Source organism: Drosophila willistoni (assembly GCF_018902025.1).
Source record: "Drosophila willistoni isolate 14030-0811.24 chromosome 2L unlocalized genomic scaffold, UCI_dwil_1.1 Seg168, whole genome shotgun sequence".
Classification (NCBI taxonomy): domain Eukaryota; kingdom Metazoa; phylum Arthropoda; class Insecta; order Diptera; family Drosophilidae; genus Drosophila; species Drosophila willistoni.
The window spans coordinates 9,651,952-9,669,972 of NW_025814047.1; the positions used below are offsets into that span (position 1 = coordinate 9,651,952).

Here is an 18,021-nt window from a genome sequence, read left to right on the forward strand (position 1 = left end):
GTCCAGCTGTTGCTGCCACCTTTTGGGCAATTCATGGAAAAAAATGCACATCGTTTCGAGTGCCTATGCAGGAAAAAACTCCTCCACTCGTTTTTTTTTCAGTTTTTCTGTTGAAATATTGGGAAAACCGCATTGAAATGAATGCCATCAATAAATAAATTTCATTGCATAAATAAAATCAGCCAGGCCCCAAAAATAAACAAAACAAATAATCTATCCATTCGAAATTAAAGTGAGAGAGCCAAAAATGGGTTCAATGGTATAAAGGTGCAAATTAATATATGTGTAACAGACGAAAAAAGTGCATACATACATCTTATTTTTAATTTAATTGGTAAATTTGAAGAGTTTGTATCTATGAACTTTTAACTAGTTTTACTAACTAAGTTACAATATTTACGCACCTACAGAATGATTTTCATTACAACTGAAAAGCCAATGACCTTTTAAATTCAGAAAAAGTGTCTTTTAAGTTTATGGTTTTAATATTTTTTAAACACAAATCTTCCACCTCGATTACATGTAGATTGCTGCACCGAACACTACTTAGTAGAGCAAACAGCTCATTCGAGGGTTGTTATATTCTTACCTATGAATAATACCAAGTGAGGCAACTATTTTACATTTATAACATTAAGCTGTCTCGCTCGGTCAACAACCAACTCCAACGAATTCGTTCACATAGTAAGATACGCTGGACCGATGGGTATCGATAACAAGAATTACGGATATAGTGCTCAATTAGCACTTACTGTGCCTAATGATATTCATTTACAAGACTCTCTTATACTTATTATGATGCCTACAGACAGACGGACACTGACCACTTTTGTTATATCCCCTAAGGAAAGGTATGAGTACGGAGTAAGAAAACTCCGCGAACATAGGATAGGTTAGATGCTGCAGTTGTATATTTATATTCACATTTCCAATTTGAGTAATTCATTGTAATTTCTACACAAAAATCTTGATTAATTCAGATGAGTTTCTGTAAGATTCAGTTAACTTTGCCTTAATTCAGCTGGAAAACTGCACTTTAATTGCGACTATTTGCCATATTTTTTGTCAACCTTGACATGTTTGTTTGGATTTACGTGCAGGCAAATAGATAAGCATTTTGTTAAAATGACATTAAATTGCTTGAATGCCAGCCGGTTGAGAGCAATTTAAAAGTAATTTCGTGATCATCAAATGCCGCATAGCCGAAAAAGTAGAAGCCCAAACAGATGATCTGCTCCATGGAGTATTTACTATACAGAGAGCGTGACAGACAACTATATAGGGATAGAGTTAGCTGGTGAAGGGGAGATGGGTGGGGAGAGTCGACATCTGACTGTGATACATGTTGGGCACTGAAAGTCATTGTATTTTGTTTGAACAAATGCAAATAATTTAGTTGGATATGCATATTTGCTTAACGCCGTCCAGTGCACTCTATTTAATTTAATCAATTTGGATTTTAATTATGCAAAAAGCTAATAGAATCAAATTTCCTCCCATACGATGCACATAAAAGCAACTCAATTTGGCATAGCAACAAAATAAATATTCGTTTAATTCAGTCGGTTTTATGTTGAAAGAAGTTAAAGTTATAGTAGAATTTGTTTGCAATAATCGCCCCCATTGGCCGTATCCCTAGCTTCCGGCCGTGTTATTATTATTGGATGAGACTGCCCGAAGAACCTTGTCACTTGCTATTTTCCTAATTGACTTGCTACTGGCAAATGGCTCAGCACGTGGCTCAGCATCGATTGCAACACCCTCTGGTCCAACCTTCTTACCACCTCCCTTGCCCCTCTCACACCAAATTCCCAATGATTTCAGGATTTGGGGAATCTTTCATTTATGCATTTTCTGTTTATCAAAATAGTATCACGTACGTCATCCAACAATTATTGCCTTTCTATTTTAGTTTGTTCATCTAACGAAAGGAATTTCATTTCAGCCTGAACTGAATCTTACTCTTGAACTTGTAACCATTTCACTTTAATCATTAGCGATTGATCTTTTATTTTTTATGTCATGCCCTGAATCACATTTGGGTTATTTGGATTTAAAATGAGCGAGCAATTAGGTTGGTTCAATAAGTTTCAATTTATGTACATACATATATCGGTTGGCCATAAATAACGATGGAGTTGGCGGATGCTGTTGTTAGTTCAGCAAAGTTTCTAGACCAGTGCACAGGTCAATACATAGTGGCAATAAAATTGGAAAGTCGGAAATCCAACCAATTGTACACTCATTTGTGGACAAATAGAAAAAAAAACGATATAGTATACACATTTGCAATTGCCAGCAAACAAATCAAGTGTGAACTAATTGCTAACAAGGTAAACTTAGAACGTAGACCGTATATATGTATGTAAATATTTGCAGCACACGTGGCGTATGTGTGATGCATCCACTGATGATGCAGTTGCAACCGAACTAGGCGAGTGGGCATTGAATGACTCAGAGCACTTCGAAAACATCGCAATCAAACTAAACTCAATTTTTACTATTTGTAATTTGTTTTGTTGTTTGTCCCGTACGGGTTGTGTGAAAAATTTGCCCATAGACCAAAGCCCAAGTGAAAGTTGTTAATTGTTGATCAGAGAGCCAGTCCAGGGAGTAAAGCCGGTTTTGGTTTTCGGTTGCATTTAGCAATCTTTTGTATTGCAACTGCCAAACGCGGAAAAGAAAGTCAAAAACGTCAATGGCCTCGCCATACCAATTGGTTATCTACTTACCGACTTAATACACTTTTGATACATTTAATGCACTCGAAGAAATTGACTTCAAAATCAGTAAGAAAAAAAAAATGCAACAGAAAAATATTCAATCTGAGTTTCGTGAAACAATCTCTACGTGTTTTTAGTTTGGCTAACTGACATTCGATTTAAATCATTTCTATTATTTGTACACATATCGAATTTTCTTCAAGTGTAGCCAACTAATCAGAAACCCGCTCATGCGTTGGTCTGTTGTTGCTTTTTCGCACTGCCTAAAGAGCACTCGAAGTTGTTAAAGCCTTTCCTCGAGCAGTTCATAAGCTACACAGAGCGAAATAATGATGATTGCGAAAAAAAACCGAATTTCAAACTGCGCACGCGCACCAGCCCAGCTATGTACGTGCTTTCGGGTCGCTCCCTCTCTCTCGCACACCGCTTCTCTTTCCGTCCTTCTTTCTGGTAATGCTTACCCTACAGCAAACACGTTAGGCGCCAAAAAGCGCCGAAAACCTACCTAGCAACCGCCCGTCAAGCCGAGCTCCCTGGCCCCTCTGCCAGCCATTCCACTTGCCATTCTCCGTCACACAAAAAGAAAAAAAACGGAGAAGCACAACAGAAACAAAAAAACGTGAGACGCTTCGTTGCCGGCTTGAATCGTAGTGACGGAGCACCAACACCAGCCCCAGGGCCCAGGCTTATTTGAGTATCTGTAAGAGACTCTCAAGTATTCAGTTGCGAATTTCATACAAAACGAGACGGTTGACGACGTTGCTTGCGTTGCCTGACAGAATTTGACGTTGCGCTGTTTGACTATTTTCAGTGCAAAAAGAAAACACAAAACAAAAAGTTCACACAATCCAAGCAACTTTATCAACTGCCAAGAGCATAAAAAACAAAATTGTAGAAAAAGATCAAAATTAGTCAAGTCAAATAAGAGCAATAAAAAAAAGTGGCAAAGTGTTTTCAAGTGATTTGTGAACAAAGCAAACATAGTTGCAACAATGATCGAGAGACGCAGTCAATTGGATAAGGTAATTGGAGGGGTTTTCCCAATGAACCCTCTTAGGACCATACATTTTCTCTGCTAATCCTACTTAAATGACCCTAACCTGGGACAATTGCAATTAGTTGTTGGGCACTCACCAGAACAATTGGCACGAAAAATCACAGCACAACAAGATAAATGACTCTAAGATTCTATGACAGAAAAGTTTTATAGCCAGTTTAAACAAATTCTACAACAATTTAGAACTTTGTTAACTATTGTATTCATTTAGCGAGTTTGTTGTTTACTTTTTTCTCCCTCTCGGATTATTTATCTGTTTATCTTTCCATATTCGCGAAATGGATTCTATAGCTGTGGCTACCTATTCCCATATACCTGGAAATGTGATTCAATGAGAGAACTTGACTTTGACTCATTTGCATAAGCAAAACCAACAGCACACAAAAAAAAAAAAGAACGAAATGTTTTTGTTTTATAACTTTTGCTTTTGTTTGCCGTCAATGTTTGGCAAAGAATATAAAATTAAAAAAAAAAGAGAAAAAATAATCACATTAATTATGCATATGTGCGTGCCAAAATTACGTAAGAATTTGAAACGAAAGTAAAAATGTTTATTCTCGTCAGATCGTGAATAATTCATGAGTCTGAATCTGATTCACTCAATGGTTGTTATAAAAATCTTCTCAGGTAACAGGCCCAGACTTAGCTTGAATCTCATTCAGCGGAAATCATATCGTATTTTTGGCCAACTGATCGACATAAACCGACGTAAGCAACGATATATAAATAGGTATATATATGTAGGTATATATTGTACATGCATTCAGATGTATGTACGTCAAAGACATTTGGGCGTGATCACAGCTGCATATAAAGTGGTAGCCAATAGGAGGAGAACGTTGACTTGATTCCTTGTCCATGCTGTGATCCGTGTCACGTAGTCCACGTTCTTCATTCAATTCCATTCAATTCACCCACATAGTTACTTGCATCTAGTTGGCACTAGAAGTAGCTCGTTGCTGGCTTCCACTATGTCAATAGTTGGTTAACTTAACGTGACCAGCTTTGCCATTAGCATAGCACACACAACACGTGCCAGGAACAGCCGTTCGGCATTTGATTGTTTGCCTATCTCCATCCCTCCATCCTCGCCCCACTCTCCATATTTCTGAGTCTCTCTCCCATTATTAATGAGCCCCAGAGCACAATTAATGCTAATAGCAAACTGTGCGCCAAATGGACTGCCAAAGAACGTGATTGAAGGAGAAGGTGGACCAGAGGAGGGAGCCAAGTAAAAATGACAGCCAATTAGTTGGCAAATGGAGCCAAACATTAAATGCAACATGGAAATCTAAAGAGGAATTTCATTTTTATAGTTATCAAAGTGAAACACAAATTCAAGAAATTATCAAGCTAAATCCAGTTAAGAACTCAAACTTGGCCCTGGAATCGCAAATATGTAGTTGGTCCAAATGCACTAGATCGGGTTTTTTATTCTGAATTCTCCATTTACTGGCCTTTTGTTATCCATTAAACTGTTGAATAATTTTTTATTACACAATTATTGAATTTAATTTAACAAATTGATTTTACTTACATGTATGTACGTAGGTGGATGGGCGTAGTGAGTACTTTTCACTTAATTGATAAATATGAGTTTTTAATCACATACAGAAAACTGGCCCAGTAAATCACAATTCACTTGCCTTGCCCTCTCCGTGCCCCGTAGCGACCAATCCCGTGATCCCTGTCGAGCACTTTAATTAATGAAAGTATCAACATTAATGGTCAATCGGCCCGACCTGCCCATCGTTTTAATAAACACTCGTGTGGGTTCAGCTTTAGCCAATTGGGCTGGGGGCACAGATTGTGGGATATATGCAATTTAAATATATGCACTACATTCCCTACTATATACGTATGTAGCGGATATATTAAAAGTTTGTTCACTTTTTGTAAATATTTAAACAATAAATGAACTAATATCTATGTTAGCGAGGAAAGATGTAGTAAATAATGCGTAAGGAATTCCAGTTTAGATCAAAACCTTTTGTTATTTTTTACAAATATATCAAACGCTCATCTGTTGTGTTTTCTCTTTTTTTAACGTCTCGTTTGCTATCTCACTCTGTAATTTAATTAATGCAAATTAATTATATTGATTATTTGAGGATTAAGTGGGAGCTGCCAATTCTGTGGCTCTTGTGGTAATTACACCTGCATGTGTTGCAATGAATGTGTGTGTGAGTGTGTGTGTGTGTGCGTGTATGTGTGTGTGTGTGTACCAACATCTACCATTAATTAGCTGGTTGATTTACGACTCCGCCCAACAATAGCTTGATACAAGCAGTTAAACCTTGCCTAGATTTAATTGTTGAACTTTGCTTTTATTCTCCCTTCTTACGATACCACACACCTAACATAACACTAAAGACTAAGCAAAACTTAATTACTAGGTAAACGCAATCTCTCAATTCTGTTCCATTGCCATTTGTTAGCTAATTGTTTGGCGCATTGTTCTCACCGCAAATCAACTTTGAAACACACACAGAATGAAGAAAGAATAAAGCGAAATCGACAACAAAGTCAACTTGCTAATAATCAAAATACATTTTTTTGGTTATTCCTTAAAACAATACACTAAACTAAAATAGGGAAATAATTATCGTTTTGTCTAGATAAACGAGTTGAAGATCAATAGACTGATCCTTTTCAGTATGAATAACTTAAAATGGATGAGTTACTATGAGTAATTTTTTATTTGGGTAGAATCCGAAACTGGGCTTGGGCCCTATTTATTTCAACTATTTGTTGTTTCTTCTTGCCAAGCACGTGTGTTTGCTTAATGGTTGTGGGAGTTGTCAGTAGAAGGGGCACTGTGTGCTTCGGAAACCCAAAACGAGAAATCAAACTGAAAACGTTTAATCGTATCTTAAGGTTTTCCGCATAAAAGTTCACGTACTTGCGGTATGATGATGAGGCTAAGCGAAAGAAAAAACCAAAACAAAATTCGAGATTCACCGAGAAATACAAAAATAAAAAAAGAAGAAAGAAAAAACAAAAACGAATGGAAGAAAAACCACGGCAAAGCAAAACGAACGATAACAAACAACAATAGCCCCAAAACGAATACGAAGAGAGAAAAAAAGTATATTCGAAAACTGGCTATGAAGGCCTGACCCTGAGCAATGTCAGGGGCTTGGGCTTGGGCATGGGCATGGGCATGGGCTTGGGGCAAAGGTAAGTGTGACCGCGCAGCAAAAAGGTTCGAAACCGTTGTACGCCAAATGTTAATGTGTTTGATTATGGAGACGCACATACACACACACACATAGATCCATCCATCTTCATCCACATGGACCACTCAGGTGGGTTTTTGTTGGTCTGTCTATTCAAATTTTCTGCATTGTCAGCGTCAAAGTCAACGGTAGCCGAAACGTCGGTTCAACTCGTTTCAATTTGACGCTTTGTGCCGCTTTGTTATTTTCGGTTTCTAGTTCAAGTTTAGGGTCAATAACTGCCGACTGCATTTTGGTCAAACTGGCAATTGACTGGCTGCGGATGTGGGCAAGGGGAGATAGCGGCTTGGCCGACGCTCGCGCTGTTGATTTGCAATTTGTAAAATTGCCAAACAAATATTGGTTTTCGAAGAATGTAAAAAAGGCGTATCTCAACTTATAGCCAAATGGCTGTAAACACAAAAACTTCAACAATGTCTCGCTGTTCGACGAAGAATTCGAATTTGATTTTATATTTATCTTTAGACAATATGAAAAGGGGAAAAAAAACAACAAGCCTCTTACTCATCTCTATTGTAATTCATTGGTGGGGAAGGTTCAACGATTTATTGATTGATTTGCCCGAGACTCTCGCTGGTAATAATGGTCTTGGGGTTAAAAAGGTTACAATGGCTTTTTTACAATGTGCATTCAGTCTGTGAATGGGTGTAAATGGATATCGCTTTAGGGTAGATCAGTCAACGCCTAACGATGAGGGTGGCAAGTGTGAGATGGGAGGAGCATGTAATATCCATTAATTAACCATTGCCTATTCCAACTTTCCCCATTTGTATCAAAACGGTTAATTACTTTCGTCAATTGCTTAATTTGTAACTTTATACAAGGTCAAGTTGTGATTTAGTTAAATACCGGGACATTAACTAATGAATTGCAGCATTGACTAACTACCAGCTAGTGAAAGCTTGTTTCAAATTTTGATTTCAATTAAGAACAATTCCATTTTGATTAATTGAATGAGCCTGCCTAATGAATCTCTACAACATATAATTACCACATATATAATGTATCTCTTATAGCAAATCGGCAATTCTCATTAATTTTTGCATATTCATTTATTGTTGTCTCTTGCTTTTTTCTGTTGATGATGTTCCCTTTTGTTCTCTTTTGGAGGTTTTTGTTTATTACGAAACGAATTGCATTCCATTAATTAAGCTATATGGCATATGATATCGCCTACATACAAATGACGAGTTCAAGGTAGTTCCGGAAGTTCCAATTTTGCGAGCACTTCATCGGCTTGTCAGGCTCCTTTCCTTAAGTCCACCTCCTTATTATACACATACACATACACAACTGCATTTGCATCTGCATCTGAAATTGTATTTGTGTCTACAGTTGGAAACTCGGTCAGAGTGAGGTGAACAACTGACTAGCTCGATCAAGTTCACTGAACTGCAGTGAATTACAGACAATTTGACGATGTGTTTGTATAGAGACTATACATAAGGCTTAATATGGCATTGAATTATATATATATGTGTGTGTGTACATATACTTATGTGCTCTGGCTCATATCTTGATCCCGTTCTCCGTTCTTCTAAGCCATAAGTGTGTCAGTGCTAAGAAAAAGTCGTATGTCCACTTTTCTTTAAACCAGTTTTTTCTCTCTATCTCTCTTCTTCTCTCTCAGCTGATGGAAGAAAGCAGTAAAAAGAAATTGTTGATGTGCTTACAATCATGTTTTTCTGTACATATATGTGTGTGCAAACTCTCAAGTGGGATTGGCAACTGAAAACTGAAAACCGGGAACTGCAGTACTGGCTTCTGCCTGTGCGAAGTGCTGTGCGATCAGCTGGGAGGTGTGAGTGATACCGCGTTCTCATCTCATGTAAAACGAAAAGTTCGATGAGAATATAAATACAGACATACATACATATGTTTGTATGTATCTCTGTATAGTGTAGAAGTGTGCTTGGTGCTACGTGTTGAATCGGTGTGTATATGTATGTGTATCATATATATATATATATATATGTATTTATACTTAACCAGCGCATGCGCTACCTTCAGTCGCTCAATCAAATTGTCGGAGTCAGTCCGTTTCAGTTCAACCACGCAGACGCGCTTACTCGCGGAACTCGCATGTGCAGTTCCAATTTTGGACACGATAGTTTTGTATACACACACACACACACACATACATACGATACGCTCCGTAAAAATATATCTTTATACGATCAAAATGACAGCCGGTAGTGCCCATCGCATCACCAATGAGGTGAGTTCCTGCTTTGCCAAAAATACACACAGAATTTAAACCAAAATTCACAAACGACCGAGTCTGAAGCCTCCGCTACCAACTGAGCCCGCTCCTCCATCCATCGTCGAGAACAACTGGAAGTGGCTGCTAATTAGTGCTGCCTCATTAAAACCACACAGAATGGTCAAACGCAAAGTGTTCTGGAGCAGCAGAAGCACTCGAGACCCAGACTCGGAATGCGAAACAAAAGCATAATTTTATGCCAGGAAAGGTCAGACCGGGTGGAGGGTGGTCTTTCGAGCCAGGCAGAAAATTATAAAAATTAATAATCAATAAACACAATTAGCGCATAAACAAACAAAACTCAGAAAAAGAGAAACCAAGCCAAACCAAACCAACAACGAAACACGAAACCCGTTCCCCTCCAACACTTTTGCTTTTCACAATTTGCATTTTGTGGTGCTCAGAACTTTTGCCGTTGGATTTGGCAATAATTAGAATAAATTAGTATAAATAATTAACTTTTCATTTTATTTTCGCTGTAAGCAAACAGCTGTGGGCCACGAACCTAGCCAAATCAAAACAAATCAAGTTCCATAGAAAAGGAAAGCTGAGAGAAAATAGACACCGTTCGGTCATCTGTGAATGGGAAAACTGAAATGCAAATTATAATTATGTTAGTTAAAGGTTTGAGTCGAATTCCAAGAAAATAGAATGCCCCAAACAAGAGGGCAAACAAATATTCAAAATCTATTTAAACATTTGCGTGTTCTGAATCGCAATTTAAGCCGGAAGCAAATCAATCAATCGCCCATAGCTCTATCAAAAATATCAATATTCCGCTCCACCGTCCACTTGTCCAATAGCAAATCAGTGGCTCAACAATAAATATTCATATATATGAAAACCTATTGCTGGATCTAATATCATCACTTGACTCAACGATTGAATAAAGGCAGATCATTTTAATTTTAAGTTCTCGCATTGTCGATTACGTCCAACGATATTAATTGACTGGTTTTTATCAATTAATGTGTGATTAAGAGATCTTTAAGGCTTTAGTATGTTTGCAGTTCTTTTCTCTGATGAATAATTGGATAAATATGTTCTTTGTTAGTGTCTTCGTGTCTCCTCGTAGCAATTGCGAAATGAGTTAACAACTCTTTACTCACATTTTCTTTATCAACTGCTTGTGTGTCGCTTGCTTAGACAGAAAAACATCAAATCATTTACTCAAGGAAAACTGCGTGGGCCCAGCCAGCCAGCCAGCCACTCGAAGTTGCCGCATTTTGTTGCACATCCTGCCTTTGGCTCGGTGTGTCTAGCAGTGTGCTCTCGCCCACAACAATAAATGCGTTGGCGCTTTACTTTGTTTGTTTCGCGCTTTTCTAAGCCTTTGTTGTTTACCGGTTTAATATTTACCAAAGTTTTGACTAAGAATAACAAAAGATGTTTTGTTGGTTTTCTCTTTTTGCTCATGCTAAATCAACAAATGAGGCGAACAACATGCTCAGACTAAGACCGAAACTCATAATCAAAATGATCCAACTCATACATAATATTACGTATACGCCCGCAGAGCTCTCTGCAGTGTGTCCAAACATTTTGCTGCCATTCCATTATAAACTTAGGTAAATGTTTAACCAACATTGCGGGTTAACCGCAAATGTTTTCATGTTTATTTGTTCAAGTTTCTCATAGACAAAAAGTAGCCAAAATTTAATTTTCATTTTCAAACGAACAAAGACAAAAAATGAAACAGAAACACCCAACCCGAAATTGAAAATGCAAAATGCAAATGAAATTGTTTGGTTGTGGTCATAAGCCGGCCGGTAAATACTTGAAGACAAAATAACCAAAGAAAAAATACTCTAGCATGACAATTTCCTCCTTTTGGCCTTTGAGAAACCGCCCCACCCACACCCCAAAACTGAAAAACCAAGTGTACCACACCTCGAGGGAGTTGCAAAAGTTTTGGTTTTGCTATCTTTCTGTGGCTAACTTTCAGGGGAATGCTTTTTGTTCTTATGCAAATAGAAATTTTCTCGAAAATGCATTTCCCACTCGCTCATACATATATATGTATACACAGACTCATTCGAAAATACAGAGAAGCTTTGCATATAAATCAGAAAAAGCGGCTCAAGTTTTTTCCATGTCCTCTGACCTGTAATTTGTTTCTTTGCTGGAAAATAGTTTGTGCATGGGCCTTAATTGTGGCCCCAACCCAAGAATTACATACAAATTTAACAAAATTGTTTAGAATGTAAATTGCATAGCCCGAAATATAAATGTATTGATTTACTCTCTTCCTTTCAATTTCTTTCTTTAATTTGAACTTATTTTTTCTTTTGACTTGGTTTTGAGACAAAATGGTGCCTGATCTCACAGCTATTACATATCGATGAATTAGATTTCACACTGAATGGAGTACAAATTTATTTCAGAAACAACAAAATAAGAAATTAAACTATAAGATTGTCAGAATGTGATTTTAAAGACTTGACCTCGTTTGGTTTGGACAATCACAGTTTTTAGTGCGCATTTTTGATGGGAAGCATATAATATTGTTGTATACCATGCACTTAAGTATGTGCATGATTATTTTAATGTAAAGGTTCTACCAACCCAATTCCAACCGAGTGTTCTTCTTTCGTTTGTCGGGGTTTGCTTTCATGGGTTTTTGTTTTTCGTTTTGTTGTATCTTTTTCCACTTCCACTTGAATGAATCATGGGTTTACAGTTGATTTATGCCTTTCCTAAATGAATTTTAATAATTTCAGCATTTAAACTGTTGAGTTTATATTTCTGTGTTTCGTTATGCTTTGTTTTAAGTTTTCGGCGCGTTTGACTACTCAGTGTGTGTGTGAGTGTGTGTGTGTGTCATGTCTATGAGAGAGTATCTGTGTGTGTCACAGTTTGTTATCACAACAAAACTCAACAGAATCTTCGGCTTTTAGCCTTCTGCTGGTTTGTTTCTGCTGCTTCTGCACATTTGACATCAAGGGTCAGGGTGAGCATTTGCTTAATTAGTTATTTAATTACCCAGACTAACATACTCACTAATTTAGCGTGTCAAGGCTCTAGGAGAATCTTAAGCGGAGGAGCTGCGGCTGAGTAAACAATATAAAAAAGATACAAACATACAAAAACCTAAAAGAAGCAAAAAAAAAAGCAAAAACATCACACATACCCATTAAGAGGTAATTGAAGTATGTTTTGAGTGTTTTGCAGTCCTCGCTCCCCGCCCCTCGCCATATGCAAAGTCAGTGTCGCTTAACAATTTATTGTCATGGCTGGTTGCTTCAAGAGTTGACCCCCTCCGTCTTCCATTTTGGTTGAGCCATTTGAACGATTTCAATAGCTAATGGTGGCGAAGGCGACGGGGGCGGTGGGAATTATCAAAGGCAGACACACAACAAATATAAATACAGACAGATAATGCTGATGGATTTTTGATTTATATTTGTGTGGTCCCCCCTTCAAACCGTCGCCGCCTGCCAGCCAAACAACCCAACCCCAAAATGGAAAAAAGAAAAATGTTATTAAGTTCCCTTTAAAGCGTGGGGTACAAAGTTGAATTCTTTTGAACCACAAACTTAATTTGGCCAATCTGTGGGCCTTGTCTGAGGATGAGGATCAGACTTGAGGGGAAAACTGAATTCTCACTGCCAAGTGGAAAAACCTGATGCGCCTATGCGCCTATGCGCCTATGCACCTATGCACCTATGGACCAAAGCAACATCTACAACAAAAACTGGTTACGCTTGGCAAACGCAAACACTGCTGCTGACACGCCGCATGTTGGCCTTGTGCTAATCCACATATTCAGAATCTCCCGCAGCCATAGCAATAGCTGATACATGGCTTTGGTATTGGTATTACCTCTGCCTCCGCCTCTGATATTTCATTGGCACAAAACCATTGAGCCGACTGTGTTAGTGCCTCAGAACGCTGTGGGCCAACACACGATCAAGACTCACAAGAAGCTCAAGCGCGGTTGCATCCATCTCCGTCTCTGGCCATGTACCATATCGCATGTGGCACGAACAGCGAGCCAAGCTCAACTGAAACTTGACTTTGCATTGCCAGAACATTGCATTTCGAGTGCCAACATTTAATTGCAGCCATCAAGATCAAGAATGAGTTTCAACAATGATGTATGTACCCGCAAAGTCAGAGTGACTTGTGTCGATCGATTGACTCTTGATTGCGTTGCCCGTTTCGTTCGCTGATTCGTTTGCTTAAACGCGCTGCTAAGAAATCAATATTGATTGCAAATTGTTGTCATTTCACTCATTTTATTTGCAGATAATTATTACAGCCATGGACCGATTCGTTTGGTTTGTTCTTTTGGTGGTGATGTCCCATTTGGTTGCCGAGTTCACGAGAGTCACTGGCTATGCACGTGGCTCACGACCCGAGTTGGTGTTGGTCAACGATGTGAGTACAATAGCATAAGTTATCACCTTTTTATTATAAAGAGTCTCCGATGAACTCGGTGGGAAGAGTGCGGCGAGTGTCACAATACGAGAGTTTAATTTAGAGTTAGTTAGTAACTACCTAATCGAACTCTTCGTGTGACATTTTATGAAACTAGTCTAAATTGGTCGATATTTAAATTGAATTTCATTTTTTTAGAGCTTACTTCAGCCCATGCCCGTACAGAATATGCTGCTTTATCCCAGTGCTGGACATTACGAGCAACGCCCAGCTGCTCTCTCGGTGAATAGCATACAACAGAATGCGGCACTGCTGTTGGGGAGTCTGGCTGCGGGTGTGGCTGCAGGCGGCGGAGGAGGAGTAAGCAGCGGTAGTGTCGATGAGATTTCTGCCACCAACAGCAACCTAGCTAGCGGCGAACCCAGCTATCCGCTCTTCAGTATCCGTCCATTAATTGACAGCATTTTCGAGGTAAGTTGTAAGCATTTTTTAATTAATGTAACGGCCCCTCCACCCCTGCTGGGCGGGGCGCCACCACAAAAAACCTTTTGATATTTAGTGATTTTCAAATTTTCAATTTCGCATTTGCCGCAGATACCAATATCGACGCTGCGTGCTGTCAACAATCTGGTGGGCAGGCTAACCGGGGGCTATAGGCAGCCAACGACGTCGGAAATGGGCCAAAAATCCGCCATCACAATTGAGGCAACTGATACGTCCCTACGGCTTCCTCCCGGCCCTGGCCATAGCCATGGCAACCATGCGATGGGCGAGGACTTCAAACTCTCGACGACAACTACACAGCGCAAGCAAATGCGCGAGGAATTGGCGTAGTTTGAGTTAGTTCCTTACACAGATGGAGGGTGAATGTGAGGCAGAAGATGACAGAGTTCATCCCGCTGAAAATTTAAATAATTCTAATTAGCTTTATACGTCAACTTTGACCTTAGGCTTGGGCGAATTTCGTGAGTGATTGTTGTCATTTTACGTAGTTATTTTTGTTCTGCTTGTGTGTTTCTCATTGAGTTCATGTAACTTACGAATAGATGTCGTCCTTTGTGATATATGTAAAAAAAATGTTTAGCTCTTTTAATTAGTCTTATGGTATTTAAATGAAAAAAAACCAGAAAAAATAAATATGTATTAATAAAAAATTATAAGCTGTGTAAGACTATCATTTAACCCACTCAACTAGTTTTTCTGCTCATCATTGCTACAATCATGAGCTTTCTGCTAAAAAATAATTGTAAGGATACCAGAAAGTAAAAACTTTCAACCTCAAGTTGGTGTAGTTGGTCTGTAAATTCGTTTGAACGAACGCCCTCATCTCGGAGTCTATAAGAGCCTTCACAATTTATATAGAGGAATATATAGGGTGCTTAGAGGTAGCTTACTTTTGGGTATCAGTCAGTTTGTATTAATTTTGTAATCTTAACAATAACAATATGACTGTGTGACAAAACTGACAGAATTATTGAATATTCCAGTATTTCGAAACTAAGGAAAACTGCAGGTATACTAATCAGTTCCAGGACGTCTTCAAATATCCTTTTAGAGGCAAAACTCCCTTGTTAATAGAATTATATTTATAGAACAAAGATGTATGTTTATTTATCACTTATTTTTATAACCAAAAAGTAACAAAACATCAGCCAAAGGAACTTGAAGTTCCAAGTATTTTGTTTGACTTTATGGCATCTGACGTTGTTTAACAAGATTAAATCATGTTGGCGATTAAGTTCGTTTGAGTAAACTAAGAAAGTACAATAGCTTTTGCTTAAACAAAACATTACAATTACCTAATTTAAAACCTAATCTTCCCAATAGAAAGGAATGCCTACATAAAAGGATTTTTTGAAGATGTCCTGAAAATTTCTCGTACACAGTTTTTTACAATTCAACATGCCTTTAAAAACCCCTAATAGCTGACCCATGGAAAAAAGGTTTGTCATACCCTATAATTTTTTTAAGCTCTCAGCCCAAAGATATGTGTAGAATGCCAATTAAAAAAAAAAAACTTAATTAAATTCAACTGTTTTGGCGAAGCATACCTTTAGGCTGACTTTACACTACAGACAAAAAATGAGTTTTCATACGTACTCAGTTGTGCAATAGCATAAAAATAAAGACAAAAGCTATTTATTTCATATATTTAATTTTTAAATTAAAAACCCAAACCTGACCACAATATGTGTGCGATTAATGCTATGTCAATGCGTCCCATCAGATGAAGTCAACAAACGCATCGAACCCTCATATCAAATTCAAACGCTCGTGGCAATAACAATGATCATTTATGCAGAGCAATGCCACTGCCCCTTGGTTATCAACAAAATGTATGAATATGCATAAAACTGGCATAATGTGCTAATATATGTATGTATGTATGTTGACTCCGGAAGCAACCTCAGACGAACCGAGGTTCACATTCCCTTCTTATGTATAACTCTGTTTATTTCACTGATCTGTTGAAAGTACAAAGATACGTATGATACAAATTCGTCTAACTATCTGAGTTCAAATGTCTTAGAAACTTTTAAATCTTCAGCTTATGTGGTCTTTAACGTTGTTCAAATTAAAAAATATTATAATAATAATAATTATACTTATTATTATTTTATTCTTGACTAGAAGTATGAAAGAGAATATTGCCTCTTTGTGTGGGGTAATGAACGCTATGACTACCGTACATGTATGTATACACATGGACTTATCTCTTAATGCAAATGGCTGACCATTTGGCCCAGGGCATTCCGAAGAGATTGAAGTGAAAATTAATATAAATTATTTACCAAAAAAAGGCCATCGGTTGATTTGTTAATTAGAAAATCAAATGGCGACACGCGCCAGTAAATCATACGTGCTGGAAACTTTCAAGAAAAAAAAAGGACTGAGAACAAATCGAATTGAATTTAATTATTTTTTGTTCGCCCTTTTTTCCTGGCATTTGACTTTGCCCGGCACGTGCGAATCGAATTCGGTTCAAAAAGCACAGAACGAAGCCAAAAAACACATTAACGGCCGGCTATTTTGTCATTTGAATATTTAATGAGCCTCTTGTTAGGACAAAAGAAGAATGCCAACCATCAAACATTGAACGGAGCATCGAGAAAGAAGAATAACCCCAAATGGAAAGTTAAAGTCGGAATGAAGAAAAAGAATACAAAAAGAAAGCAAAACTGTCACCCGACCGAAAGTAAGTCCGCCCCCTCAAACCCCTTCTTTGTGTCCTTGTATGACCAAGTTGTCCCTGTATCTCATTATATCGTTTCTGGTTCGGCCAATGTGGATAAATGGACAAATTGCCGCACTGGAAAATTGACCTGCAATGGCGGTGAAGCGAATGAAACGACAACCACATCGTTATGGTCAACTGCAGCCAATGCCGACCACATGCACAACCGCCAACCAGGCATTGCCAAATGCTTCACGATTCACTAAAAATCAAGAGTAAAAGTGCTTTTATATGCGGCCACTCGATATACAAATTGAACATGACATAATACACTGAAAGAAATAATAGGGAAAAACACATTGTTGGATTCCAAACATTTCCTTGTCCTGTTAAATTTCAAGTAGCAATATCGATAAACGAATGAATAGATCTAACCCAATCTTCAAGAATCTCTAAAATAAAAACAATTTCATAATTATACCCTTGCAAAAAGTCTATATTAATTTTGGTCAAAATTGTTCAACGCATAGAAAGAGCAAGTAAAGTAATAAAATATATAGGTATATTTTTGATCAGCACGACGAGGCGAGTTCAAAAAGCCACGCCCATCCGTCTCTCCGACCGTCTGGATGAACGCAAACTTCTCCTAGACCGTAAGAGCTGCAGAGTTGAAATTTTGCATGCTTGTATGTACGGCACGGGTTCGGATTCAGGATTCAGTCGGAGCGTCCCACTATATCATATAGCTCCCATAGAAGCGATCAGTACCTCACAAAATTTATGTTTAATGTTATTGTTAATGACTCCGTTAAATTTTATCAAGATCGGATGACTTTATCCCATACGAACGATAGGTCGATAATAGTGACTTTTATCAACAACTTCGTTACTTTTCACATATTTGCCCTAAAATGCAATATTCCATTTGATATAATGAAGCTGTAAATGACTGTGCCAAATGTGATCAAAATCGGTTAACTATATTATATGTATAGCTGCCATACAAACTTATGATGAAGAGGCATGTTAAATGAGACTTTTCAGACAAAACCTTCTTTCACGTTGACGGTTACAGGAGGAGGAGTAACCAAAAAAAATTGCAAGGGTATACAAACTTCGGCGCGGTCGAAGCTAGCCCCGGTTCAAGTGTATTAAACCTGTTTAACAGTTAAACTTCTATATGT

General features: G+C 38.0%; 1 protein-coding gene across 2 annotated transcripts; it reads left to right on the plus strand.

The window, feature by feature from the left end:
- Positions 1-3,449: 3,449 nt before the first annotated feature.
- LOC6652542 lies at positions 3,450-14,816 on the plus strand. Of its 2 annotated transcripts, none has more exons than XM_002074604.4 (4): positions 3,450-3,745; positions 13,531-13,662; positions 13,861-14,133; positions 14,257-14,787. In XM_002074604.4, exons 1-4 carry the CDS (start codon positions 3,716-3,718, stop codon positions 14,494-14,496), a joined length of 675 nt encoding a protein of 224 aa, XP_002074640.2. In that variant the 5' UTR covers positions 3,450-3,715; the 3' UTR covers positions 14,497-14,787. The 2 variants fall into 2 exon arrangements, with proteins under 2 accessions (XP_002074640.2, XP_023036890.2); XM_023181122.2 differs by lacking the exon at positions 3,450-3,745 and adding an exon at positions 9,167-9,237 and having other exon boundaries at positions 14,257-14,816.
- The last annotated feature ends 3,205 nt before the right edge of the window (positions 14,817-18,021 follow it).

Bases quoted from the DNA above. Each gene is read 5' to 3' on its own strand.
- LOC6652542 (XM_023181122.2), top strand. From the start codon at position 9,202: ATGACAGCCGGTAGTGCCCATCGCATCACCAATGAG. The intron at 13,663-13,860 runs GTGAGTACAATA...TCATTTTTTTAG, and splicing joins AGTTGGTGTTGGTCAACGAT to AGCTTACTTCAGCCCATGCC. The intron at 14,134-14,256 runs GTAAGTTGTAAG...CATTTGCCGCAG, and splicing joins TAATTGACAGCATTTTCGAG to ATACCAATATCGACGCTGCG.